General features: G+C 39.8%; 2 protein-coding genes across 2 annotated transcripts; both read right to left on the bottom strand.

Moving 5' to 3' along the window:
* Positions 1–859: 859 nt before the first annotated feature.
* On the bottom strand, positions 860–11,964 carry LOC146479588 (glutathione hydrolase 1 proenzyme-like). Its single transcript, XM_085110433.1, has 9 exons — positions 11,558–11,964; positions 9,293–9,603; positions 8,083–8,275; positions 7,340–7,647; positions 5,476–5,609; positions 3,795–3,985; positions 2,828–3,068; positions 2,496–2,645; positions 860–1,441 (listed from the first exon to the last, which is right to left on the bottom strand). Exons 1-9 carry the CDS (start codon positions 11,713–11,715, stop codon positions 1,271–1,273), a joined length of 1,857 nt encoding a protein of 618 aa, XP_084966559.1. The 5' UTR covers positions 11,716–11,964; the 3' UTR covers positions 860–1,270.
* A 2,999-nt stretch (positions 11,965–14,963) lies between these two features.
* LOC146479589 (nuclear receptor subfamily 2 group F member 5-like) lies at positions 14,964–24,229 on the bottom strand. Its single transcript, XM_085110440.1, has 3 exons — positions 23,571–24,229; positions 22,135–22,707; positions 14,964–16,347 (listed from the first exon to the last, which is right to left on the bottom strand). Exons 1-3 carry the CDS (start codon positions 23,785–23,787, stop codon positions 16,064–16,066), a joined length of 1,074 nt encoding a protein of 357 aa, XP_084966566.1. The 5' UTR covers positions 23,788–24,229; the 3' UTR covers positions 14,964–16,063.
* Between the last annotated feature and the right edge of the window lie 377 nt (positions 24,230–24,606).

Here is a 24,606-nt window from a genome sequence, read left to right on the forward strand (position 1 = left end):
TCATGTCCCGAACAGTTTCCGATCATTTCTCGGTTCCAGAACGCCCATTCAAAATAGAGGCATCGGTTCCAGACCTCGCTAAATTCTTGCTAATTTGGACTGTGTACTAAGATTCAAAATGGCGAGGCGATGAAGTTGAGGTGAAGGCTCCCTGTACTGTGCACGAAAGCGATAACTGGGAACGACAATCTCGTACCCAGAGCCCTCAGGATTGTTGGATAGCAGTTGGTCGCCAGGTTAGACTCTGGGGAAATTTTTTGATTGCCTTCACTTGCTGTTTTTTCAGCGCGTTAATTTCTGCGGTGAAAAATTCCAGCTAGTACGTACCCCCGGAATCTTTCCAGACGACTAACCGCTGGCCAAGGAGCCTGAGGACTCTGAGTGCGAGATTCATTGGTACTCCGGCCAGGGTCTCTTCAGACGACTAACCGCTGGCGAAAAAGCCTGATGAGGACTCTTAGGTATTCGGGGTTGAGTGATCGACGATTCAGTATATATGGTAGTTACTCCGCCCGTTGGTGAGACCCACGTGCCTCAGAAACTAATTGCTAATTCTTTTGGTTTCCTCATAAAAGCTGAGCTAAGCTACAAATTCAAATTCATACTAATGTAGGCATACTACTAGCGTGAAAGTGTTGTTTTTCGTACTGTTGTTCGTTGTTGTTTCTTTCTTGGCTCCTGAGTTTGTTGTAACCCGTTGGCTTGTTCGTGTTTTTTCCTGTGCTTTCAAAACATTTTTGCCAGGGTATTGCTCAATTGTAAAGTTTTCGCATTGTATTTCAGTCAATAAAGTTCAAGCTGGGTGGTTCGCCTTGGCAAGTATCCAGTTGTGTGTGAGAAGCTCATTTTAATCCCGTGCGAATCAGGTAGATATGAGTCTGTGGATGACTGAATTATAGGTATCGTGCGGCAGTTCCCTTCTGCCGTTTCTGTGTTTAACTTCACATTTTTTTTTTCTACAATTATCTAATTGGTTGCTTTAAGAGTCAATCCTTGATTAAAAAAAATTCTGGTGTTCCTAACTTTTGAGTCTGCGTCAGTATAGGCGAAACCTGTGCAATGGTGCTCTTCGTAGTTGTTCTAACTTTTGAGTGTGGACAAAACTCTCGACTGTGACCCTTCAAATGAAAACTGCTAAAATTAAAATGCTTTCCTGTGGTTCTATGCTGTACAACGTGATTCTATCTTATGTTCGAGTCAGCGAGCGATACCCTAGCCATTCCAAGCGAAACCTATGAACAATTCTGGCATCTGCCGTAGCGTGTAAGAGTTAATATCCAGCTGGAAGTCCTCCTTTCCTGTAGTCAGACTCAGCGTAGATTTGAGGTATCAAGCTGTACACGTATCCTTTGCGTTTACCGCGGTTGTCGACTAGTTTGAACTTGTGGGGATTCTTCACGATACCTTGCACTACAGCGTGGCTAACGTCGCTTACTTTGACCTGAAAAGTAAAGAGGATTTCAGCGAAAAGCGTTGTTTCTTTCTTCTCCTAAAAAACGTTTTCAGTAACCTCTCCGTCAGTGGAACAGAAAGAATAAGTCATTAAATGTTTCACAACGGGAGGTCATATAGTCAGCCATGACGAATATTTGGTTTTATCAATCTGGAAGTCTTAGGTTCGATTACTGAGTTGATAAGGTAATTTGCATTCTAAAGCTGACGTTTGGAGCGTTAACCCTTCGTCTGTTAGCGCTCGAAACGTCAGTTCTTGAATCTCTTTACCAAATATTCCTTTCCAATCCCCCACTGGCGCATCACCACCGGTTTCTTTAGAAACTAAGGTGACTTAGGTATGTTGCGTCCTACAGAATTGACGAATTAAAGACGGTGCCTACTAATAAAGAAGTATTTTTGTTTGGTTTATGACTATGCGGGGAAAGCAGATCTTAGCAAGGGCTATTGAAACCCAAAAAGAAATTTGGGGGTAACCACGCATTTTTAGAGATAATTAAGCAACAATTATTCTAAAAAACAGTGAAACACAAAGAAATGTATAGCGTTTGTTCAAAATTGAAGCTTTTCAGTTGTCTCCGTTTGCTACATTGATGATTTTTAATCTCATCTGATGTCTTGATAGTGTGTTGAAGATGTAAGGAGAATGTAATGCTGATCATTCTTAAAATAAATAAATAAATAATTAAATAAATAAATAAATAAATAAATATAACTAAATAAATAAATAATAAATACATGACTTTATTTTAGTGTCGAAGTATTTAGCACTGAATTGCAAATCGAGGACAACATAAATCTGTGAAATAAATACCCAAACTGTTCATAACATTTGTTAAAAATCCCAACTGGTGGGAGGTAAACCAGTTGGCTATTTACAAAGCGTGGCCTTGGAGTTGAAAACGGGGCTACCGCGAAACAAATCCAAGTGGTCAGAGCTGGACTTGATCCTGGGGCCTCCAGATTACAAGTCCGTCACCCTAACCACTAGGCCACATGCCTCCCTTCAATCTTTCTTGGCCGAGAGAGTTGAAAGTACGAACCTTGTGTCCAATGGCTTCGAGTCCTTTCACTATATCTGCTGGGAATTTGGTTTCCGCAAACACAGAGCTTGGGAAAAGCTGATCGTGTACTCGTGGCATTGTGATGGAAGTCTGCAGATCCTTTTTAAACCAGAAATAGTTCATGATCGCCTGCAAAATGACCAAACCATCCAGTTATTGATTTCTCCATGTGGCATGTTTTACTTTCGAAGCATGTATTTCTGTCACACCACATAAAAAAAGGAAGCAACAAAGTCCTATCTGCAACAAATTATTCTTACTTTTACAAGACGATTACACAAAATAAACCATGACTCAAAACCGAAGCTAACCTGTGCAACTGACGTGGTTATGATAGTACCACCAGCAGCGCCTATTGTCATCAACACATTGCCTTTTTTGTCGAGCATGATCACGGGTACCGCGGAGGATTGTGGTCTCTTGCCAGGCTTGATGAAGTTAGCAGGTGACGGTGGCAGACCGAACTCGTTTGTCACATTAGGGGCGCTGAAGTCGTCCATCTCGTTGTTGTAGACTAAACCGAGCTTATTTGAAAGAAATTTGGCTCCAAAACTGCAAAAAATGGATTGGTGGTGTTGTTATTAACGAACGCTGTATTTGCTTCGTTGTTTGCTCTAACTAAAGGTTACCTATTGAATTAAAAACGTCGTTTATTTTCAAAGGCCTCGCGCTTTAATTAAACAGGGTCTATTTGAGATAATTTTAGCCCAATGGAAGATAGTGCGTTAAAATGAGACGGGGTACGGGATGGCGCTTCTAAAGGAGGTTGGTTGAGGGATGAGGCTTGAAAACGTTGGGGCGTTGGGGTTTAAAAACGAAGCGAGATGCGGAATGGGTCTTGAAAACGTGGCGGGATTTTCTTAGTGTTAAATAGAGGATACTGAATGAAAATAGGGAGCTTGAGTAACAAGAGCGTTGAAGTCCCTCGCGTTTCACTCGGCCACTGGATTTCTTTTGTTCTTTTCTTTATTTCTGCAAGTTTACCTCTCATCGGATAGGAACTGACGTTTTGACTTCATTCGCCTCTTCAACGACCCTGAGGTGAATAATTTAGTTTTAGGATATACCAAATCACTGAATAGCCAGCCCCAATAAGTCACTTTATTTCTGACAAATTGACGAAAATATTAGCACTCGAAATGCAGGACGGGATCCGGGAGGTGAATAGGAGATACTTTCTGGATTTTGAGTAGCCAATCAGAGCGCGAGAAAAGCTGGCGATATCCACTGCTTTCCTATATACCATATATGGTTATTTCTAGTTTCCAGTATACTTACTATCCATTTACAGTGCTTGTAAGTGACACTGCATCTCCATTGGCGGCCAGTACAGCCAGATGAGTTGTTCCAGTTTTGATGGGCACGTGATACCTCGGGTTACCATAGTAATCCGGCTCGTGTGTTTCGTCATCCGTGATGAGGTGCCTTAGTTCATCTGCGAGTTTTGTGCTCATCATTTCTTGAACAGTCTAGGAAGAAGTTGATGAAAAATAAGCTCTTGCATTCGTTACAACCACGGCTTCACGTTTCGACCTTGTTTGAGCCCAAGCAATTGATATAGTAGAGCGTCATCGCTCAGAATGCCGCGACACATCGGGGACTTTTACGCGTTGCACGCGCGAGATTTGAAAGTCAATGGAGATGTCAGACAGTGAAGGAAATGATCCGAAAATGGCCGGTGTCCTACCAAACAGTTAACATACTGTCTTTTTTTTATCAAAAGCAGAATCCAAAACAGTTGTGATAAAGCAAGTCGTGAAATGCCAACTAAAAGTGCTTGTTCAATTTTATCTCCCATGCATACCACGATCAGGGAGGAGTTACTCGATCTGGTCCTTTGGCCCACTTTAAACGACGCACTATCGTTATGCTGAACTCAGTTCATCCCGATTAACAACAAGAACAACAACCACAACACTTTATACAGATACGTGAAATGATAACAACGGAATTGAGCCGCAAAAAGCAGTTTAAGTGCTGCAGCTGACTGAATTAGGTTCGACGTTAGCACGACGTCTGAATCAAATGTCGTGCCAAGTAGCTAATCTCGCGTTAACGCCGTGCTGAATGTTTTAGCATGACGTTCAATTAAACATCATGCTTAACTTGTGCTGAACCACCACAATGTATAAATTGTTACAATACGCGCTGGTAATTTTGGTCTAGCACGACTGAATTAAGTTCGACGTTTGAATCAACCGTCGAGCTAATTCAATTGATAGTTTGCATTTTTAACGAGCGAGGTTTTCATCTCGCTCGTTAAAAATGGGTTTGAAGGCTAATGTCAAGCTAAAGGTGAAGAAAAGTCTAAGTCAATACTGAAGGACAAAAATCTTTTGGAAAAATCTTTATAGATTGACTCGGGTCAAAGTTCACGTTAATCCAGGATTAGCTTAATCGGGCTTCGAACAACTGGGGGGCCCAGTTGTTCAAAGCCCGATTAAGCTAATCCTGGGTTAACGTGAACTTTCATTCGAGTATATTTAAAAATCCGTAAGGATTCGTCCAAAAGATTTTTGTCCCTTAGTTTTGAATTAGACTTTCCTTTACCATTAGCTTAAAATGAGCCTTTAAAATCATTTTTAATGAGCGAGATGAAAACCTTGGTTAACTTTTAATCGTGGATTAGCGTTAATCGGTTTTCGAACAACCCGGCCCTGGGTGTTAACTTCCATTTTTATGCAAATTATCTGAACAAATTTTATTTTCTTTTGTACACCAGCGTGGCGCTAATGCAAACTACCTATTGAGTTTGACACGACGATAGCGCTTCGACTGGTTTCAACCGAGCCTCATGATTATACCAGCTATCTGTACCGCCCCTAAGGGCGTGCTTTTTTAGCCGTTATCGGTCTAAAATAGCTCAGTATAATTCCACACTCAAGTGATAACTACTCTAACCTTGGCTTTGGATTAACAAGTAACCACAGTCTTTAATTAGACGCTCTGACTAGCAAACCTTGTCGACATCCTTCTCGTAGTCGGGGTCCGCTAACATTGATCGATACTTGTATGCAAACTTGAATGCCTCAATGATGCGGTGATACGTTCTGACTGGGTTTGATTCAAGGTCTTTCTGTCCCATCTTGTATCCTGCGGCAATTAATTATGGGGAACTTCACTGTACTCTGATGCTAAGAATTTCATCTTAACACACTTTAAAAAAACGAACAGGCGCAGGACTACGGGAAAGTACCGCTCAGTGGCTATCATTTCAATTGTCATACCTCAAAGAGTTTTTCATCATACTGAAAAGTTAGAACTACTTAGGCCCAGTTCAGACGCCGAACGTTTCATGAGCCGAACCTAATACCTTGAATTAAGTACATGAAAAGTTTGGCGTGTTTGAATCAGTTGAGAACGGCTGTTTCAATTTGGAACGGCTCAGCCGTTCTTCATGCCTGGCTCAGCCGGGAATTTCGGCTTTGGAACGGCTTTGATTCAGACGCTGAACTTAATTTACTTGACGCAAAACATGCTCTCTATGAGAGACGGCATCTGAAATACGTTATAATAATTTATGCATTAGGTTCGGCTCATGAAAAGTTCGACGTCTGAATCAAAAGGCGGGATTTTCGTGATTTGGGCCGTCCTTAATTTGAGTTAAGTTCGGCGTCTTAACTGGGCCTTAGTATGCATAGCAAATAACGCATCAAAGGTGCACTAAATAGCTTTACTTGAATGGCCATACTGAACCACTTCAAACGGCATAAATTACTTTAAAAGCTCTATGAAGGCCCTCCCTCTCCATAGTAGAAAATACAATACAAAATCTTCAAAACTTAGGCGTACCAATGATCAAAACATCGGCGAGTTTAGGAAAACTTGGCCTTCAATACGCAGACGTATTATTGTGGTAAGGGATGGGTTGCGCTACTTGAGTTATAACTCGAGTTAGTTATACTGTAAAATTTGGAAAACTGGATAATCTTTACTCAAAACTCATGATTTATCGGGCCCCCTCTCGAACAGACTGCCTCTTCTTAAGGCCTCAAAATGCCGTAGATCTGCACCTTTCAAAAGCTCCAATTTCATTGAACCCTTATAACCTGCAGCTGCATTGTTTTTTAGGGCTGCGAACATTGTTCTGTTGTTCGCTCTTTTGTCCTCTTGACCACCCATGCGGTGCAGGTCTCCCATGAAAATGAGTAATCCCCCGGACGCTTAATAGTCTGTTTTTATGGTAACAGCAACACTTCTGGAATAAACTACAGCACCAGAACACAACACCAGATTTGTATCGAACCTTAATTTTCATCGGCAGAGGATAAGGAATAATTACGGAGCTGCCACTTGTTCATTTGCTGGGTCTAAAATTTGGGAAACAATTCCCTCTAAATTAAAAAAATCTCCCATATAATATCTTCTACAAGCAATACAAATTGTACCTTTTAAATACCCAATGAGTATTTGATTTCTTTGCCCTCAGTATTAATTAGCATTTCAGTTGTTTTTTATGTTAAAATTGTAGTATGATGTTATGCACTCTTAATATTCTTGTCTTTTGTTTTGTGCTACTAAGTTAGTTGCACATGATACGCCAGTTAGCTGCACGTAGCAGTGACCAACTCGAAAGCCTAAGCTCCTTTGGTCGCTGCGCACATTTTACCTTTGATGATTAATATAATTTAATGTTGTCTTTATGTTACTTTTGCGATGTATCGCAATTTCCTTTTGTAGTAAACTATTGAAATAGTGCATAAATAAAAAAATCTGAATTTGAATCTGAACTGCTCGTAGCTTCCGTTTGAGTGAAAAGAGAGATCTCTCATTCGATTTTTATTGTATCAGGTTAGCAGATCGAAAAAGATTCTTGATCTTACCATCTAAAATATTTAGAGTCAGAGCCAGCACTGGTCCAGCGGTTGGCGGAGGGCAGCTTAACAACGTCATGTCATCCAGCTTGCTTTTTAACACCGGACGAAACTTGACTTTATAATTCTTAAGGTCATCCAAGGTCATGACTCCTCCGGCAGCCTGGACCTCTTTCACGAGAGCTTTGCTCATTGGTCCGTTGTAAAATGGTTCTGCACTGCCTGCTCGTGCAATAAGTTGCAGTGTCTTAGCAAGCTGGGGTCTTCTTAGTCGGTCGCCTTTTTTCAGAAGCTTTCCATTTCGCGTGAAAACCCGTCTGTGTTAATAGAAAAAGGCAGCGAAAGAATAAGAATATTTTCTTAGTTAATTGACGGATCGGAAGAACTAGTTTAGTTTTTTTTAGTTTATCACCTTCATTGGGAAACAGAAATGAAAAGAAATAATGTAAGAGAAAATATAAAACATTTGCCGAAGGGGAGGGCGCAAACGGAAAGCAAGTTCCCATGTGAGGCGCTTCCCGACAAATGTATGTATATAAACTATATAAAATTGGTAAAAAATAAACCTATTTATAAGGATGTGACGACTATTTATAGATCTATTTATCTATTTAATCTAAGATCAGGACCTACCTTTTGAGGACGCATTTTATTTTTATAGATTTTATAGTTTGTCTGAATTTTACAACTCAAGTGAATTAGTAACATTGTTAGCTTTAGGCCATAAGCCTTTTTCAATTGTGCCAGCTTACCTAAACGTCTTGTCCTTCATAAGCAAATCCTTCCAGATATGCATTGCTATTTCCACAGTCTCTGGAATAATGAAGCCTCTTTTGGCAATGTTAATAGCTGGTTTGAACAGATCTTTCCATGGTAACTTGCCGTATTTTTTCCATGCAGCCTCCAGGCCTCTCAACTCACCTGGAACAGCTACCGCTAAGCCACCTGGGAAGGGAAAAGAAAACGCGCGCTCACCAAACATGTTTGACTGAGGGTCATCTGTGTCCTGATAACGTGGCGTTGTAAGTATCACTTAGAGACTGAGATTTCAATTTAACTGTGCAATCAAAATGCATAAAAACATAACCAACGAATCAAAACTCGAGGCACGTACTAATGACGTCCTGCCCAAGAAGATGTGTTGGAGTGGGTCATGATCGCTTTTGGTTTCACTTCTTGTTGATAAAACAAACCCGAAAGCAAATTACACGAAATTACTTTCAATACCTCTCTGTTCTTTAAACCTCGATAAATGAAATATGCCTCATTTTTAAAGCAAATTTTGTATCACGGCAAGCTACTGTACATACCCTTCTTTGACGATTTACATGCAATTCGATACGGCCGATGGCAATGCGCTTGAATCATAGTCGCATTTCTGTCGCAGATAATGCGACAAGACCAATCGAACGTGGGACACAAATCAACGTCCAATGTAGACGTCGAGAATTTCTGGATTCGACTCGGCAGGTTGTAGAACTTTATAATCTTGCTATAAATTGGGGCTTTTAAAATTGTTGGGAAAAAGTCGAAATTCAATTGTTTTTTCAACCTATGGAGAGAACACCGTCAGTGTGGATTTTATGCCGTCGTAAGGTTCTCACTTTTGTCAAAGAGCAGAAATATTCTTATGTCAACTAGTGGACAACGGGACGTAACGAAATCCAAAATAGCTGGCGGAAGTTAAAACATAAAATCCAAATTAGACGACAATCATATCCTCTTTCTTGAAAAACTGAAATAATATTCCCGTGTTGTCCAAAGAAATTCGAATTTCGACTGTTTTTTCCAACAATTTAATGTTAGTTTATTGCAAGAGTGTAGGGACCCTTTGACATGCAATGTCGTGAGTCAGCCGCAAAGGTTTTACAGCAAATGTGCGGTTAAATACATTTACACCAATCCGGACCCAGCGATTTTATGCAGTTCTTGTGGACACACAAATAAAACACACGGCATTACCTCGAATACCATTCAGTGGATCACCCTTGAACAAATCTACACCAGACTTCTCCGGTGCAGTCTCTCTGAAATCGATCACCTCCGCTGACCGCTTACTGCTGTCGTACACCATCATGAACCCTCCTCCTCCGATTCCTGTGGAGTGCATGTTGATGACGCCAACGCAAAGAGTGGTTGCTATGGCAGCGTCTACCGCGGAACCACCTTTCTTGAGGATGTTGCGGCCCGCTTTAGAGCATTCCACGTTGTCCGCGGCGACTGCAGCGTGACGGTAAGTGTGTTGCTTGCTTGGTAGTTTGACGTTTGTTGGACTGTCGGTTGGAAAAAGCAGAAATCAAATGAATACTGAAAGAAAATTACTCCCATGCAGCCTTAATGGCCACCAGTGTCCATTCGTAAGACAACCGCGGACTAACATCCAGTGTTGATTTATGTTCTGATATAGCGATGTGATTACTTTAAACTTTTAACATGAACAGATTATTTTAACTTTAATGTTTATAACTCCCAACCAGCTAAAGTTGGGAGATCAAGGGAGAAATAAAACCATAAATATTAACAAAAAATCCCAAGGGTACATGCAAATTAAAAGCAATAAAATGATAGAACTGAAGTTAGAGGCGGAATATTTTGAGGTAGGGCCTTCATATGGGGCTTTATATGGTGCAACACTCAATTGAACACCGGCAGCCAGTCCATCGAGGAAACCCAAAGACATTTTGTGAGGCTAATAATCGGTTCGCCGGTCACCATTTATACACTGGAGTGGAGAGAGACATTGCGGAGTAAAGTTTCTTGTCTAAGGCCGGAAACAACACTGAACATGGTGCGTTAAAACTTAACCACCTGGACCCGGTTGTTCAAAGAGTGAATAAGGCGCTGGACAAAGTATATTGATTAGAGTACATCTTATCTGCTGGATAGTGATTTATTTACTGGATAACGTTACCCGCTCTTTGAACAATTGGGGCCTGACCTTCACACCACGTGCAGGTTCGGCCCAATTTTATGGCGCATTCTCGTGGGACAATTCTGCCTATTCTGATTCCCGGTTCATGAGTAACAGAATACACATATTGTCTGCTCCCAAAAAAACACAATTCTTCCTATTCCACTCGTATTCTAACTGAGTAAACTGTATTCCGTTCATTCTGCTATCAGGGGCAGAATAAACGGAATACTATGCTGTTCTTTCTGAAAACAGAATATGTCGCAAAAATACATGAATGGCGTCTGTTCAGTGTATTCATATTCCGTAATAGTCGCTTGTACGAGCGATGGATTCAAGCCCCTAAAAACACGACAAAAATTTTAGTTAAATACGGATTAGAGATTCGATTCTATATCTGTAAGTGAGTCCAAACACTCAAACGCAACGTTTGAATGAGACCTCATATTAATATATCGTTTATGGTGTATGGTACATCCTGTATGACTGGTTTCCTATATCCAAGACAAACTAAGCTCAAACACTGAAGAAACTACCTATTCCATAACGGTTAGTTTTAAGTTAGATCCTGGATGTGCGACTCAGCCGAGCTTGTTGAAACTGTAACGCTGAAAATTTTATAATTTATTTCAGTTACTTTTCGGTTCTTCGATTCATATAAACAAAATCGGCGTGCTCAGGTCTTAACACAACATAATTTCACAGTAAATTCCTGTGGCATTTTATATACTGTTTACTGATAGTTTTACACGGCTGTTTATAGATTTCACTTCAGTTCAATAATTGTGTGTTAACACAGCCAGCCCAATATCCATTTCCACCTTGAAGCAGAGCAACAACAACATCAACAAAACCTTTTATACACACGGTAAAAATGTCAGTATTTACAATAGAGAATATTAAACTCTATTGACTGGTTTATATGTTTGCCAAGTGAATGTGCGATTCAGAAAAGCGTTCAGACGTTGATACCTCTTGAAGAAGCACAAGGGAATTGGCCGTTCTAATTTCCTTGAGGAGACTTTTCCAGAGAATAGTTCCACTATAAGAAAAGCTACGTTTTAGGTAGTCAGTTCTTGGCTGTGGTGGGACCAGTTTTTGATTAGCGTTGCGGAAATCATAAGACGGAATTCTTGGAGTGAACAATACAGAGATGAACCGGGGCGAGCCGCTATCCAGCGGCTGTCCCTTTTCTCGTTTAAATTCAGTCAAAGGAATTTAAACAACGGTTTCAGAAACTACCTATTTTCTGTTCCAGACCAACTCAAATACGGCTACCTAATTAAAATCAGATTTAGTTACGAACTTTCCCTTACCTTCCCATCATAAACCGTTTCCTTAAGTCCCGCACAAACGGTGTATCCCTAAACGCGTAACCAAGTCCTGCTATCGTCGCACACGCCGCTACAAACACGAACAAAACTCGGAGGCAGCGCTGCGTAGAGCGAGAAGTTGCGCACTTTCTTTCCAACATGGCGCTGACAAACCTATAGTAAAAGATTTAAGAATACGATTTCAGTTGTCGTCCTTGTAATTCGACGGTGAATTATTAACTGGTGGCGATTAGTGAGATGAAATGGTTGGCGAAACTCGTTGTTCGCTGGTTGCTAGGTCACCCGTGTCGAAATCTGGTACCCGCTTCTTGTTTTGAAACATAACCACGTTGCATGGGTCTTTGAATTTATCGCCTACAAAAGCCACTGTGAAATGGAAAAAAGCCGCCATTTATTTGCAAAGTGCAGACAAACAAGCGGCGCCACTGCAACTGGCTGCTCACTGAGTCAGTGAATGTTCACACCGTTTAGGATTTCATCCCAAAGAGCAAACATTAGAATCACCTTGTATATCATAACAAATAGCACCACAGGGAAGTACTGCTCAATGGCTTTCATATTAATCATCACACTTAAGATTCCCCCACAGTCAAACATTAGAACCACCTTGCATATCATAATAGACAGTACCGCATGCAGGAAAGTACTACTCAGTGGCTTTCATATGATTAGTCACACTTTGGGATTTATCCACAGACTCCTTGTAATAAACAGCACCACGGGAAAATACTGCCCAGTAGCTTTCGTTTGAATGGTCACACTTAAGGAGTTTATCCACAGACTAAAAGGTTAAAACCGCCTTGTACAGCATAATAAACAGCACCACAGGAAAATACTGCCCAGTAGCTTTCGTTTGAATGGTCACACTTTAGGAGTTTATCCACAGACTAAAAGGTTAAAACCACCTTGTACAGCATAATAAACAGCACCACAGGAAAGTACTGCTCAGTAGCTTTCATTTGAATGGTCAGACTTTAGGAGTTTATCCACAGACTAAAAGGTTAAAACGGCCTTGTACAGCATAATAAACAGCACCACAGGAAAGTACTGCTCAGTACCTTTCATTTGAAATGTCACACTTTAGGATTTCAGCCCCACACTCAAAAGTTAGAGAACAGCACCATAGGAAAGTACTGCCCAGTAGCTTTCATTTCAATGGTCACACTTTAGGATTTCTTCCACAGACTTAGAAGTAGAGCCACCTTGTACAGCATAATAAACAGCACCACAGGAAACTAAGTACTCCTTAGTTGCATTTTTTCATTAATGGCCAAACTTAAGGATGTCATGCCCAGACTCAAGAGATAGAACCATCCTCTTTGATCGACTGCACAATAACTCTGATGGGAATGGTCTCAATTTATATCAGGATTTCATCCACAAACGCCCAGACAGTAATTCCCAGCAGTTTTCATTTGGATAACCACACACGGGGTTTTATGAATCTCAGGGAAGGCCTGCTATTTAGCTTTCAGTTTAAGTGTCTCGCCTTGTGATGTCATCCGTACCTAAGCAACCATATTGCTGTTATTGTTATTGTTCAAGGTTCCTCTCTAGTTGATTTAGTACTACTCAAGCATGTTAAGGCATGGCCCATTCTTTACTTTTGACCCCCCCCCCCCCCCTCCCTCCCCGCAAAGTTAAAACTACCTATCTTTGAAATTAATGTTCTTTAAATCCCCACAATGGCCATAATTGAAGTACAATCGAACCTCCGCTAACGGACACCTCCCGTAGGCGGACACCTTGGTCATGTTCTCAGCTTCATACAAACGCTACATTTTTAACCTCCAATGAGCGGACCTCTCCTAAGCGGGCACCGCTTACGGGAGGCTCGACTGTATTAATCATTTTTTTATTTGCCATAAAACACATTAATGTTTAACAGAAGTAACAATAAAGATATGGTGAGGAGACTTTAAATAACCATCGGGCTTATATAAAGAGGACACGTACCTTGAAAACACAATAAATGCAAAATAGTTAAAATATGTAACTTCAAATTGAAGTTTACTGGTCAGTAAGAGCACCAACGAGTTGATCCTGGTGATTTGATGATGATCATAATGTGAAGGCTCGGGCACCCGGCACCCTGCAGCCTCGATGGGTGCTATATTTTGTTGGTGTCTAAGAATTACTCCTGGGATACACTTATACCTGCCAACTCTCACGCATTATGCGTGAGTCTCACGCCTGGGGACTAGAGACATCGATCTCACGCATCGAGGACAATTTCTCACGCCTGACTCACAAATCCGAACGAGTTGTTCTAAAAAAACTTCATTCCATTTCAGATTTGTTATGTATTATTTCTTTGCTCCTTATAACAATCGCAAACGCTTTCAAATGTCTGCAATCCGTTTGAATCGTAAGTGTTTAAGGTCGTCGGAATATCGTCGTTCATTTTCAGCAAGGTTCGGAAGTCTTCGGAAAATCGTCGGAAATCTTTGGAAGTGGCTCAGACGTTTCCGGAAATCCCGGTCATGACGAGACAAAAATCTCACGCGTTTGACTTAGAAAAAGTTGGCAGGTATATACACTGTGCAACCTTAATCGCGGTCAATCGTAAAAGATATTAACGTACGTTAAGGAAGGTGCCTACTTTTGTTACTGCGCATACGTTCTGCGCATCTCGAGATACTTGGGTTTCCTATGGGTGGTGCCTGCTAATACAGGGATATTTTTGCGCGGTTTAAACCATGCGGAGAAAGCAGAACTTAACAAGTGCTCTTGGTATTCAAAACGAAAATTGGTGGTAACCATGCATTTTTCAGAGATAACAAAGCTTCAATATACGCTGTACATTGCTTTGTATTTTACTGCTTTTTTGAATTATTGCTGCCTAATTATCTCTGAAAAATGCGTGGTTACCCCCAATTTTCTTTCTGCATTCCAATATCCGTTGCTGAAATCTGCTTTTCCTGCATAGTCATAAACCGCGCAAAAATACTTCTGTATTAGTACGCGCCGTCCTTATAAAGATAAATTTGTTTTCATAGAGGGCTCAAAGGTAGACTAATGTTTCAGGAACCATTAGTTTAATCGGTTTTCTGGATGTCACGTCATTAAACAGAAAACACAGTGCCGACTAGTCCGCTCTGTTTTGTCATTGAAATTAAAATTTTGGTTTACTTAAGCTAAATTGTTTGAATTAGTACAAAGGTTTGCATTTAGGTTTAAACTTCTGCGTGCGAGATTAAAATGCTAAACGCGTAAAGTCGAAACTGGGTGGTGCTAGCTTAGTAATTTATATAATTTCGTGTTCAAGAACAACAAATTCAGGTCTGGAAACACATTGCAATTTTAAAATTGCAGTGAATGTTACCCAGGCCTTACGCCTTGTGGAAATATCGCATGAGGAGCAAAAAAATGCACAAACATACTGAAATACATAGTAATTAATAAAACGTTTATTCGCTATTCTCTCAATGAAGGAGATTAAATAACTTTTAAAAACACACTTTTGGATAAATATATCTACAAGCTATATAAAAGTTCCAAAGTGCTTAATGCTTTGGCATTTAACTTGTTGTTATTTTATTAAGCATGTTTGCCAGATAAGGATGACAACGAGAAGATTGTTATATAAAAGGCTTTGTAATCAAACACCCGTTATTCAAAGATTGAACAACTTCGTGTGGTAGAAACACGAATCTCCATAGAGGCGATAAATGTGTAGAGAATAATGAAGGGCGTATTCTTTTGGGGCAATTCTAGCTAGTAATTCTTATTCTGTTTCAGCAATAACAGACTGATTGTAAAATAACTCAATTCCACCTATTCCCATTAGCCTGAAAGCCTTCCTAAAATAACGCAAATCCTCTTCGTCCGAGTTGACTGCAACATCCCACTTATGCCGCTGGCACATTGAACGGAATACTACTGTTCATTCCGAGAACACAATAGGTCTTAAAAGAATATGAACACCATCTATCCCGTGTTAAGTCTCAAAGGAATGCACCCTTAAGTTTCAGTTTTCCCGCTGAACAGGGAATACCCATTGTACAAATTAAAGCTTATCCACTCTTTGAATAATCAAGGCCAGAATAACAACTGTCTTTTTCCTCGCTAAAGCAACTGACAACTTAATTGAAAGGACCACATTCTCAGTTGGTTGTATGAAAGTGTCAACCCATCAATCAAATAATTTTCCCTTTTCTTTTTAGGTTTTTAATTTCTTTTTCTACTTTTCATTACTTATCAAACCATCTTTGCCTCCCACACTTTCCCCTATACGTATCGCCTCTGTCATATTTACAACATGTTTACATTTTTCGAACCCTAGCTGGTCATTCTACAAAACGCCGCTACAATTAAGTCATTCTTAAACTTCTGTACGCTCGATTTATATTCCGCTGTATCTGCGCTTGAGCATTAAAAGCCGCTAAGCATTTGAAGCCATACATCAGCCTGTCTTCTCCCCTGGATTTACGTGGTTTTTAAGCTTGTGATTTACAATAAGTCATTCTTGAACTGTTGTCCACTCTTTTACGCGGTGACGGCGCTTTTAACATTAGCGTGCGAGCTAAGAGAGTGCGCTCGCAATATGTCATCCACAAGGCCGTTAATGGAAGCCGCGCCGATGAGTTTGTTGAAGAACACATGCTCGAGAATTTTAAAATCCACGGCGCCAACAGACGTTAGTTTAATCAACAGCTGGCCGAATCGACTTGGCGTCTGTGGTCTGTGAAGGCGGATATATTCCTCCAAGGCATTGCGTGTCTTGTTCTGAACAGCTTGCACTTGAACGGCGTCAGAGAGTTGCTCAATATCTGTTGAGATAATATATTATATGTTTATACCCAAATTTATTGCATTCCTTGGTAAAGAAATTCTGGAGTAGCTACTGAACCTCCGCGCAAGCAGAACCTTGTGAAAAATCTTTTTTTGGCCCAAAATGATTGTTACTCTAAAAATAAGAGCCAAGGAGATTGTTCAGTAACACAGGTTAATATTCGGTTCCACCTACACAAGACCCTCTGAAAAATCGTTCCTGTTTCTGTTTTTGTTTCACTTTCCGGTGCGCTGGATGTGGGAAGATACATAACCTTCAAGTATTTTTTTATCGCTGGAAGATTACCAATAAGGAAGGTTCGTGTTCGACTGAGACCCTCTGAACATTTTTTCTTTCTCCAATTGATAAACAACTGGGGGGATACAAAGAGGTTATAACAGCTAAAGAAATTTGAACGTTAAGCACCCTGTATTTTAATAAGTTAGCTGTATAATGCAATTTTGTCACTTCAATAAATCGTTCAGTGCACGATAGTTCCTATGTCTAGTCTAGGTAGTCCAAGCTTTTAACAGGCTTTTAGTTAGCGAGTGGTGAGGGGGCGAAAAGACTTGCATACAATTGTACAACACTGTCCACAGAAAGGCTACAGCGTATGTTCATAGCTAAAAATACTCAGTCTTCATCGTACTTCAAAATTGTTGCGAGGAATATTGCGTGCAACAATTGCTGTGGTTGGGAAAAGGTGAAATTTAAACAGAAGAAAGCGCGCAATGTTAGAACGTGTGTCAGGCCTTGAAGAAGAGAAAAATGTTTTTATATTTGCGTACTTGTAGAAAAACGCCAAGGGAAAAGTGAAGGGCGAGGACTTCCGCCTACTTCACTGTTGATGGTGAAATTTAAACAGAAGAAAGCGCGCAATGTAAAGCGCGTGTCAGGGCCTTGAAGAAGAGAAAAAATGTTTATATTTGCGCACTTGTACAAAAACGCCAAGGGAATAGTGAAGAGCGAGGACTTCTGCCTACTTCACTGTTGATGAATTGGGAATTAGAGACTTGACAATGAATAAGATATTTTGAACTCAACAACAGAAAAGACTCCATGGGGTGGGGGGGGGGGGGTTGCCCTTATATAAGCTATGTAGGCTTGTGGGGCGCCAAAGGGTATGGTTTTTCAGCCGATTTGGTCGGAAATAGGGTATAAATTTTAAACTATTTTGGTCTGAAAGTCTGAAAATGGCTTTGGATTCTATAGACCAGGTCGGAAAATGGGTGTGAATTTTAGAGGCCAGGTCTGAAAAGGGATAGGGTCAGGGTTTGGAGAAACGAGCCGCACCCCCACCCCCCTCCCCAACCCCTCATCCATCTAGAAAATGACACTTTTTGAGTCGCGTTTACCAGCAAAACGCTGTTTCGCTCAATGCTATGAAGTAATTTCTGACCAATTCTGGGCAGACTTTTTTTGAGACGCTTCACAAGACGTGCAAAAACAATTGTGATATGATCATATATTAACGCCATTAACAAGTCTGTTTAAGTGTTGCTGTCACCTGTAACTTCTGGATCCCCCTCCCCCCTCCCTCAGGCAGTAATGTTGCATGAAAGTGACTGACACTATTCGTGACGGAAAAAAGCATAGAATTCCGAAGTCGTGAGAAAGATTACATGTAAGTATTGCTAGAAATATAAACGCTCCTTCGCGTTCCCTCGCTTTCCGCGCCAGCAGCTAAAATCGGAAATAAAAAGCAAACTCAAAAACGTGATAAATGTCCAGTTATAACTATACAAGCAATATGTGAACAGATCTTATAGTCAGGTGTCTTGCGGTTTATGTTTTAATTATTTTTTGAAATAACATCGACTGAGGTAAACTATTTAAGACTTTTTATAAAGAGAACTATTTAGAATTAATGTTTCTCTGAGTGTTAAACAAACAACGTTGAATTTCATCACCTTAAATAAAATTTCTCTGAAAACTTAATTGTGTTTCCGCTAAATATTGTGTTATTATATTCTATTATAATACTGTATTATTATACTGTTCTCATTTTATCAACATCTCTTTGCGTTATGTTGTGAAAATCATCATTTGATTTCCCCTCGATGTGAAAAAACTGAATTTAAGACATTAAAATACGCTTTGTTTCAATTAACTTAAAAGTTAATTAGTTTGAGCTATAATAGCTTCTGAGTCAGTTGCAAAGATGTTCTCTTGTGTTGTCAAAAATGACTTTCCGTGAGAGCAACCCGAAGAAATATAATATGCAGTTTTTAAGTGGAACCTCAAAAGGCTGTTTTCAGCTGGGTAAGGTCGCGACGTTTAATAAGTCGGAAACCTAACACCCCCGTTAATCGGCTTCCTAGCTTCTTGTCGGTGGGTGAATTATTTTTCGTTAAAAATCAAATTGGGTACCGTAGTACCTCGCTGCCATGTCGCGAATTTAGTTTCTTCGTCAATAAAAGCTTTCAAAATATACAAGCCGGTTTAAATTTCCTGGGTTTTTGTTTTCGAATATCGCGATTGGCTGGGAAATTTCTCGATATACCTGCATGAGCCACTAACCGTGAAAGAAATAAGAAAATAAAAAAAGATTATTTAAAACGTTTTCCGATTTAAGGAGAGATTTATTCCAGAATCTTTGAATGTATAGACTTAATAGCTCTTTAAGCAATTAGAAATCCATCAGTTTTTTAAACGAAGATTTCAGTTGTAAACAGGCAATTAATATTCTTTTGTCATCATCACAAAATGTTGTTAAGTATATGGATTTTTAACAACTTTGTTGAATAGTTATCGCTAAATCTTCACTGCATTTATAACGTTTGAAAATCAGCCCGGTGCACTCAGTAGATCATGTCGGTTAAATGTCGGTTCAGAAATTCGGATTTAGTGGTAACGACCAAAGCTAGAGTTTCCTTTAGCAAAATAACACTTGAAAAATTTCGCTACACTGGAAACCAAATTCCTTTTGTTTGCGGAGGCGCAAAGATGTCGTTTAATGTGCGAAATAAAGCCATGCAGCTAGTATTTTCTTAAATACAATAGCAGCTTGTGTTTTCGAGGATAAGATTCCCTTCCTTAAAACTTTCTGTTACTAAAATTTTCTGCTAAAACATCGGAACAGTTCAGGCTGTGTTAGCTGGCAAAATATGTGTTTTAAAAGAACGTGTAAACAAAGAGAACAACGTTGTAATTATTTTGGATCAATATAATTAATGTTCCCGTTGGGAATTCAGAATCAACTTAACGCTTCCTAATCAAATGACTTAAGCCGATCAGCTCAATTTCCTCAAATGTTGCTGACTGAGAATTGTACAGATGCCTGGGGATTGCGCGTGTTTAATTGTTTTGTTTCCATTGCTAGACAAAATTAACCGTTCGCTTCTAAGGGATGACAATTATGTTAGTGAGCTTGGGAAAAACATAAATTCTTCGGCGACCTAGAAACGTGACTCACACTTCTAATCGATAAAGTGGGACAAGATGAAAGCTTCACCTAGCAAAACTTTCCTGTTGTGCCGTTGTTATGGTGTACAAGGTTAAGGTGGTTCTTATTTTTCAGAAATGATGATCAGGGAAATCGTAATAAGTGTGAACTGACTCATTGAACAGTAGTTATCCGTGGTGCTGTCTCCATGCTATTTATTGCGCTATCAGCTTCTGTTTTTGCTGTTTTGTTTTGAGTCTGTGGATGAAATCCCAAAGTTGACGACTCAAATGAAAACTACGGGGCATTACCGGCCTTTATGTGATACTGCTCCATTCTCTATATTTTGTAAACAAAATTCGGGACGTTTTTGTTTCCCATTGTTTTTTTTTTTGTTTGTTGTTGTTTATGTTAGGTACTCTTGGCTTCAAAAGGGTCGACTGTTTCAATTTTTCACTTCCCTTTTCATCTTGGTTTACGACACTTCGGTAAACTGTAAAAATATAAATAAGAAAGCCTGAAAAAAATTCAGGTTTGAACGGCATTCGAACCCATGACCACTGTAATGCCGGTGCAGTGCTCTACCAACTGAGCTATCAAGCCAACTGGGAGTTGACAATATTGTGAGTTCGTAATATAGCCGTGGAAGATGAATAAATGAATATGAATATATGTTTCATATATTCATATTCACAGAAATTTATTTGGATAGACGTTTATATCTTTGTAGTCAGTGAGCAAGTCGCATAGACTTTCGCGCGAGACTAACATTCAGAAAGCCGAGAGCTGACACGTGACCGTTGCGCTTTTTTGTTTTGTTTTGGCTTCTTCGGAGTACTGAGTTGAGGTTAGTCACTGTTGCTCTTGACGAGGTTAATAGGGAGAATCCTGACAAAGTGAAAGCATCGTCAAAGGTATCAACGCAAATTTGCTCAAGCAAGTGAGCGGCTAAATAAATTGTATTAAGGAATATATTTGAATATTTGCAAGACCCTTTAATGTTCCTACATTGTTATAAGCAGGAGAAACGAGTCGACAGAAATGATCTCGACATCTGTTGCATTCAGTCTTAGCGAAAGAAAGTATAACATTCTCGCTTCAAAATGGCACACGAACAATGAACAGTTCTGTTTAAAGGAAATCAATTAATATTCCTTCGCAGACGTTTTTTTAGAATCACGCGTATGAACTGATGTTGACTTTAGTTAAAATACTGTGTTCTGGTACAAAATAAAAAGGAAGTTTGAAAATTATCTTACGGTCAATACATCTGGCTTGAAAACGTGTTATACTAATCGTGTTTTCGTCTTTCGCGAAACACGTACATATCTGTAATTTCCGCAGCAAATCGATTAACTCATCATTTTTAACTCATCTTTGCCGGAAGGTTTCTTTTTATACGGCAAAGTCAAACTGCGCTTACTAATTACCTTGTGAATACAAGAAAATCCTTAGAGTTTTAAATTTGGTATAAATCTCAACCGTGTTTAGTCTCGGAAAAGGTCTTGTTAATCTATATTTCAAGAACATTTTACTAATTAACGTTTCGAAAAGCAAAGGAATCGTAACTCGATTTCAAATTCAAAAGTCAGAATGTATACAAAAATCGCTACACCTTTCCGGGCAAGATGACTTTTCATTTCGATAAATTAAATACATTTAATCTATAGAGATTTGTTTTTTCCGCGGCAGAGTGGCGAATGACACCGTCTTTGTTGATTTGCAAATTCACAGCAGTCGCCTTGAATAAACCAAAGATTAAAAAAGGTTTTTTGTAAGCATATGTTGCGAGTCAAGGACGAGAACGTGCTTTCGACTTGATTATTTTTTTCCGCGTCAAAAAAAAAAAAAAAACAAAAAAAAACAGTAAAAAGGAAACGTGCGAGAGACAAATTTACCCTCTTTGTAATCTGTGGTATCGCGTGCTCGAATCCGCTGTTTATGTGTTTTAAATATATCACGGCGTTTATGTTTTAATTTCTTCGCCAATGAATAGTACTAAAAATCGAGGCGCAATGGCAGGGTCATTTGTGTGAACAACGGAAGAGGTCATGCGCATTGCCGAGGATTACTGTTTTCAGTATTCTTAGGGTGAGCTTAAAATTTTGGCGACAGTACCACTAGATTTTCAATACAGTTGTTCTTTCTTCTTTTTTTGTTGCTCGTCTGTGATAAACAACCTGGAGCATAAAAATTTCTTTATGAAAAACGCATCACAGAGATTTGTTTGAAGGGTTTCCTTGTACTAAGGCCCCTTTAAATCATTTTTGATGTTCGTGGCTACTGAAATATCTTGTCACGGTATTCCGTTTAATAACCAGAAACAAAGTGTCAGTTTTCTCTCCCCATACATAACGTCTTCAAAAACAGAAATAGAAATAGAATCAGTTTTTGGCTTACCTGGGTTGAAAAGCGCCAGTGCTTTCAAAAGGCTAAACTCAGCCCTGTTCAAATCCAGCTGGACGAATTTGAAAACAACTTCATTCAACTTCCCGATGTTGTGGAGAACTCGATCCAGGTGTTCGGAAGACGTTTTCTCCACGACTTCGGCGACCAAAGGAGCCAACTCGAACGGCATGGCCCACTGGACGAGGTTAATCACGAAGATCTTGGCCCAGTTCTCCTGCAGGAGAGTCACTTGGTCGAAATGCGACAGCTCTGCAAAGTGGCGAACGTTCTTCGCCCAGTGGATCGACATAAACAACAGGCGCGCGGCGATCTCGGTGGTGTTTTCTTGCACCGGTAGTTTTGAAACAACATTGGTGCTGCCGCTGTGAGCGGTATTTTCTTCTCTGGCCGACCTTGCATCGCTTTTCGTTTGCGGTGTCTGATAAGGCTCCACGGCCTGCAGATGGTAAACAAAATCAGACAGCGAAACGAAGTCGGTTTGTCGGCGAACGTCCCCCTTGATTTGTTGTCGACGATTTCGTCGTCTTCCCTTTTCGAAATCTTGCGCTCTGGTTTGTTGGACAGCTACAGAAAGAGCATATTAAGTTCATCGTTAATTTTGTTTTATAGAAAACAAGCTGAGATATCCTTGGTCATTTTGTACAATATTCATCTAGCTTGAAACTCACCATACACGTACGAATACTAAAGAACTTAAATGCAGGGCGGCTACACTTTTCACCCTGCGTTATCTTTTAAAACCCACGTTCGATGTTTCGAGAAGACCGTTTAACTCTGAGAAGACAAAGGTTAAAACTACAAAAACAATGCTGGACTAAGAGTGTTGTAAAATAAAAAACAAACATGAAAACTTGCTTCAGTTTATACGAACTGATACCCAAAACAAAAGCCGTATTTACTTTTACATTTCATCTTCTGTAAACTTTGTTGCTGACGAAAAATTAATTGGGCTGAGGGCAAATATTTTACAAAAATGCCCGTTATTCAATTGGAAGAAGATTGAAATTGTTTACCATCGCCATTGAAAGAATAGAACGGTTGAAGAAAAGTGAAGAATTAAACACGATAATACGGGCTTGCGCTACCTAATTTGAGGAACTTCCTCCTAGAATCTTGCCCGTGTGAAGATAGAAAAACGAAATTGATTTAAAAGAGTTAAAATGTGTGAAGAAAATAATCCTGAAAATGACTTTTAAAGGGCATAGAAACTGGAAATAAGCCATTTTCTCGGCGCTATTGAACTCAATTTAGGTAATTTATTTTTATAACCACTCAATCCTTTTTGGATAGCAGAACTGGATTCACTCTGCTAAGTCACTGAACATATTTGAGCGTAATCGTGAAGAGTGCGGCGTATTTTCCAACTGCGCGTAAATCATGCTAGACAATGAAGTGATCAAAGGGAAATAAGCGCTTGGTATTCTCACCTTCTCTTTTCATGCCAACCCTGAGACACTTTTTCATCCTGCAGTACTGGCAACTGTTTCGGTAGCGTTTATTGACCGGGCAACACCCAGCCACTCTGCAAGTATAATAGAGCCGCTTCTTGATGCTCCGTTTGAAAAACAACTTGCAACCTTCGCAAGTGTTCGCTCCGTAATGTCGCCCGGTTGAATGGTCGCCACACACTGAACAAATCTCCATTTTGATTGTGGAAGTCTCTGGGATTACCTTTATCGGCAATGTTAACTTTTTCACGAACTGCGCACCGGAGTCAAGAACAGATCTTGCACGCGTATGCGATGACCTAGCGATTCTATTACTGACGCCCCTAAGAATTTATATTATACACAGTGAATAATTTGTTGTGATCGATTGTGACCATCAAAGTTGAAGCGGTCGTGGCATATGTCACAATTAAGGAACGGTTGTGATCAATGATTGATTAGGAGGCCGAATTATTAACATTGAAACACGACTTGTATTAATTTCGTTTTCAACCTGGACTGTTTTTCTTTTCGTCGGCATTCGTTGAATATTTATGCCGATGCTTTTTCTCGAAAACAAAGCGCTGCTTTGACAGAAGGAAGCAGCTTTTGAAACGCCCAGCGAAGTGCTATCCTCTGAGACCGAAAAATGATATCGCTTTGCTCGATCCTTCCTTTTCAGTCAATTTATGACTTGTTTCACCAAAGGGTGTTTAACTCTTGTTCGCTCCATTAAAAAAGCAATACAGAACTTGTTTATTTTGATTTCCCAGTAACATCTAATTTTTTGCACGCTGGGAAAAAGGATTACTACTTTATGAGGAGTTCGCAGTGAAACAATATTCACAGATGTGCCTTTCGCACGCTATTTAAACAAAATATTTCGATAAGAAACAGCCTTCCGCCCAAACAAGTGTATCCACAATTTGTTCACAGAGTACTTAAATCGGTTCTTTTTATGTTAAGAAACGTACTTGATATGAAAACGAAAAGAAGAGCAATTTGTAATGGCGAGAAATAATACAAGTATTTCCTG

The sequence above is a fragment of the Pavona decussata genome, unplaced genomic scaffold, assembly GCF_977016875.1.
Source record: "Pavona decussata unplaced genomic scaffold, jaPavDecu1.1 SCAFFOLD_58, whole genome shotgun sequence".
NCBI lineage: Eukaryota > Metazoa > Cnidaria > Anthozoa > Scleractinia > Agariciidae > Pavona > Pavona decussata.

What these genes read in the sequence shown, in the direction of transcription:
- LOC146479588 (XM_085110433.1), bottom strand. Translation starts at nt 11,715, where the DNA reads ATGTTGGAAAGAAAGTGCGCAACTTCTCGCTCTACGCAGCGCTGCCTC. An exon ending in TAACCACGTCAGTTGCACAG is followed by an intron (nt 2,646 to 2,827) that starts GTTAGCTTCGGT and finishes GTCATTTTGCAG; the next exon opens with GCGATCATGAACTATTTCTG. An exon ending in TCGAAGCCATTGGACACAAG is followed by an intron (nt 1,442 to 2,495) that starts GTTCGTACTTTC and finishes TTTACTTTTCAG; the next exon opens with GTCAAAGTAAGCGACGTTAG.
- LOC146479589 (XM_085110440.1), bottom strand. Translation starts at nt 23,787, where the DNA reads ATGGAGATTTGTTCAGTGTGTGGCGACCATTCAACCGGGCGACATTAC. An exon ending in GGTTGGCATGAAAAGAGAAG is followed by an intron (nt 22,708 to 23,570) that starts GTGAGAATACCA and finishes CTCTTTCTGTAG; the next exon opens with CTGTCCAACAAACCAGAGCG. An exon ending in ACTGGCGCTTTTCAACCCAG is followed by an intron (nt 16,348 to 22,134) that starts GTAAGCCAAAAA and finishes TTATCTCAACAG; the next exon opens with ATATTGAGCAACTCTCTGAC.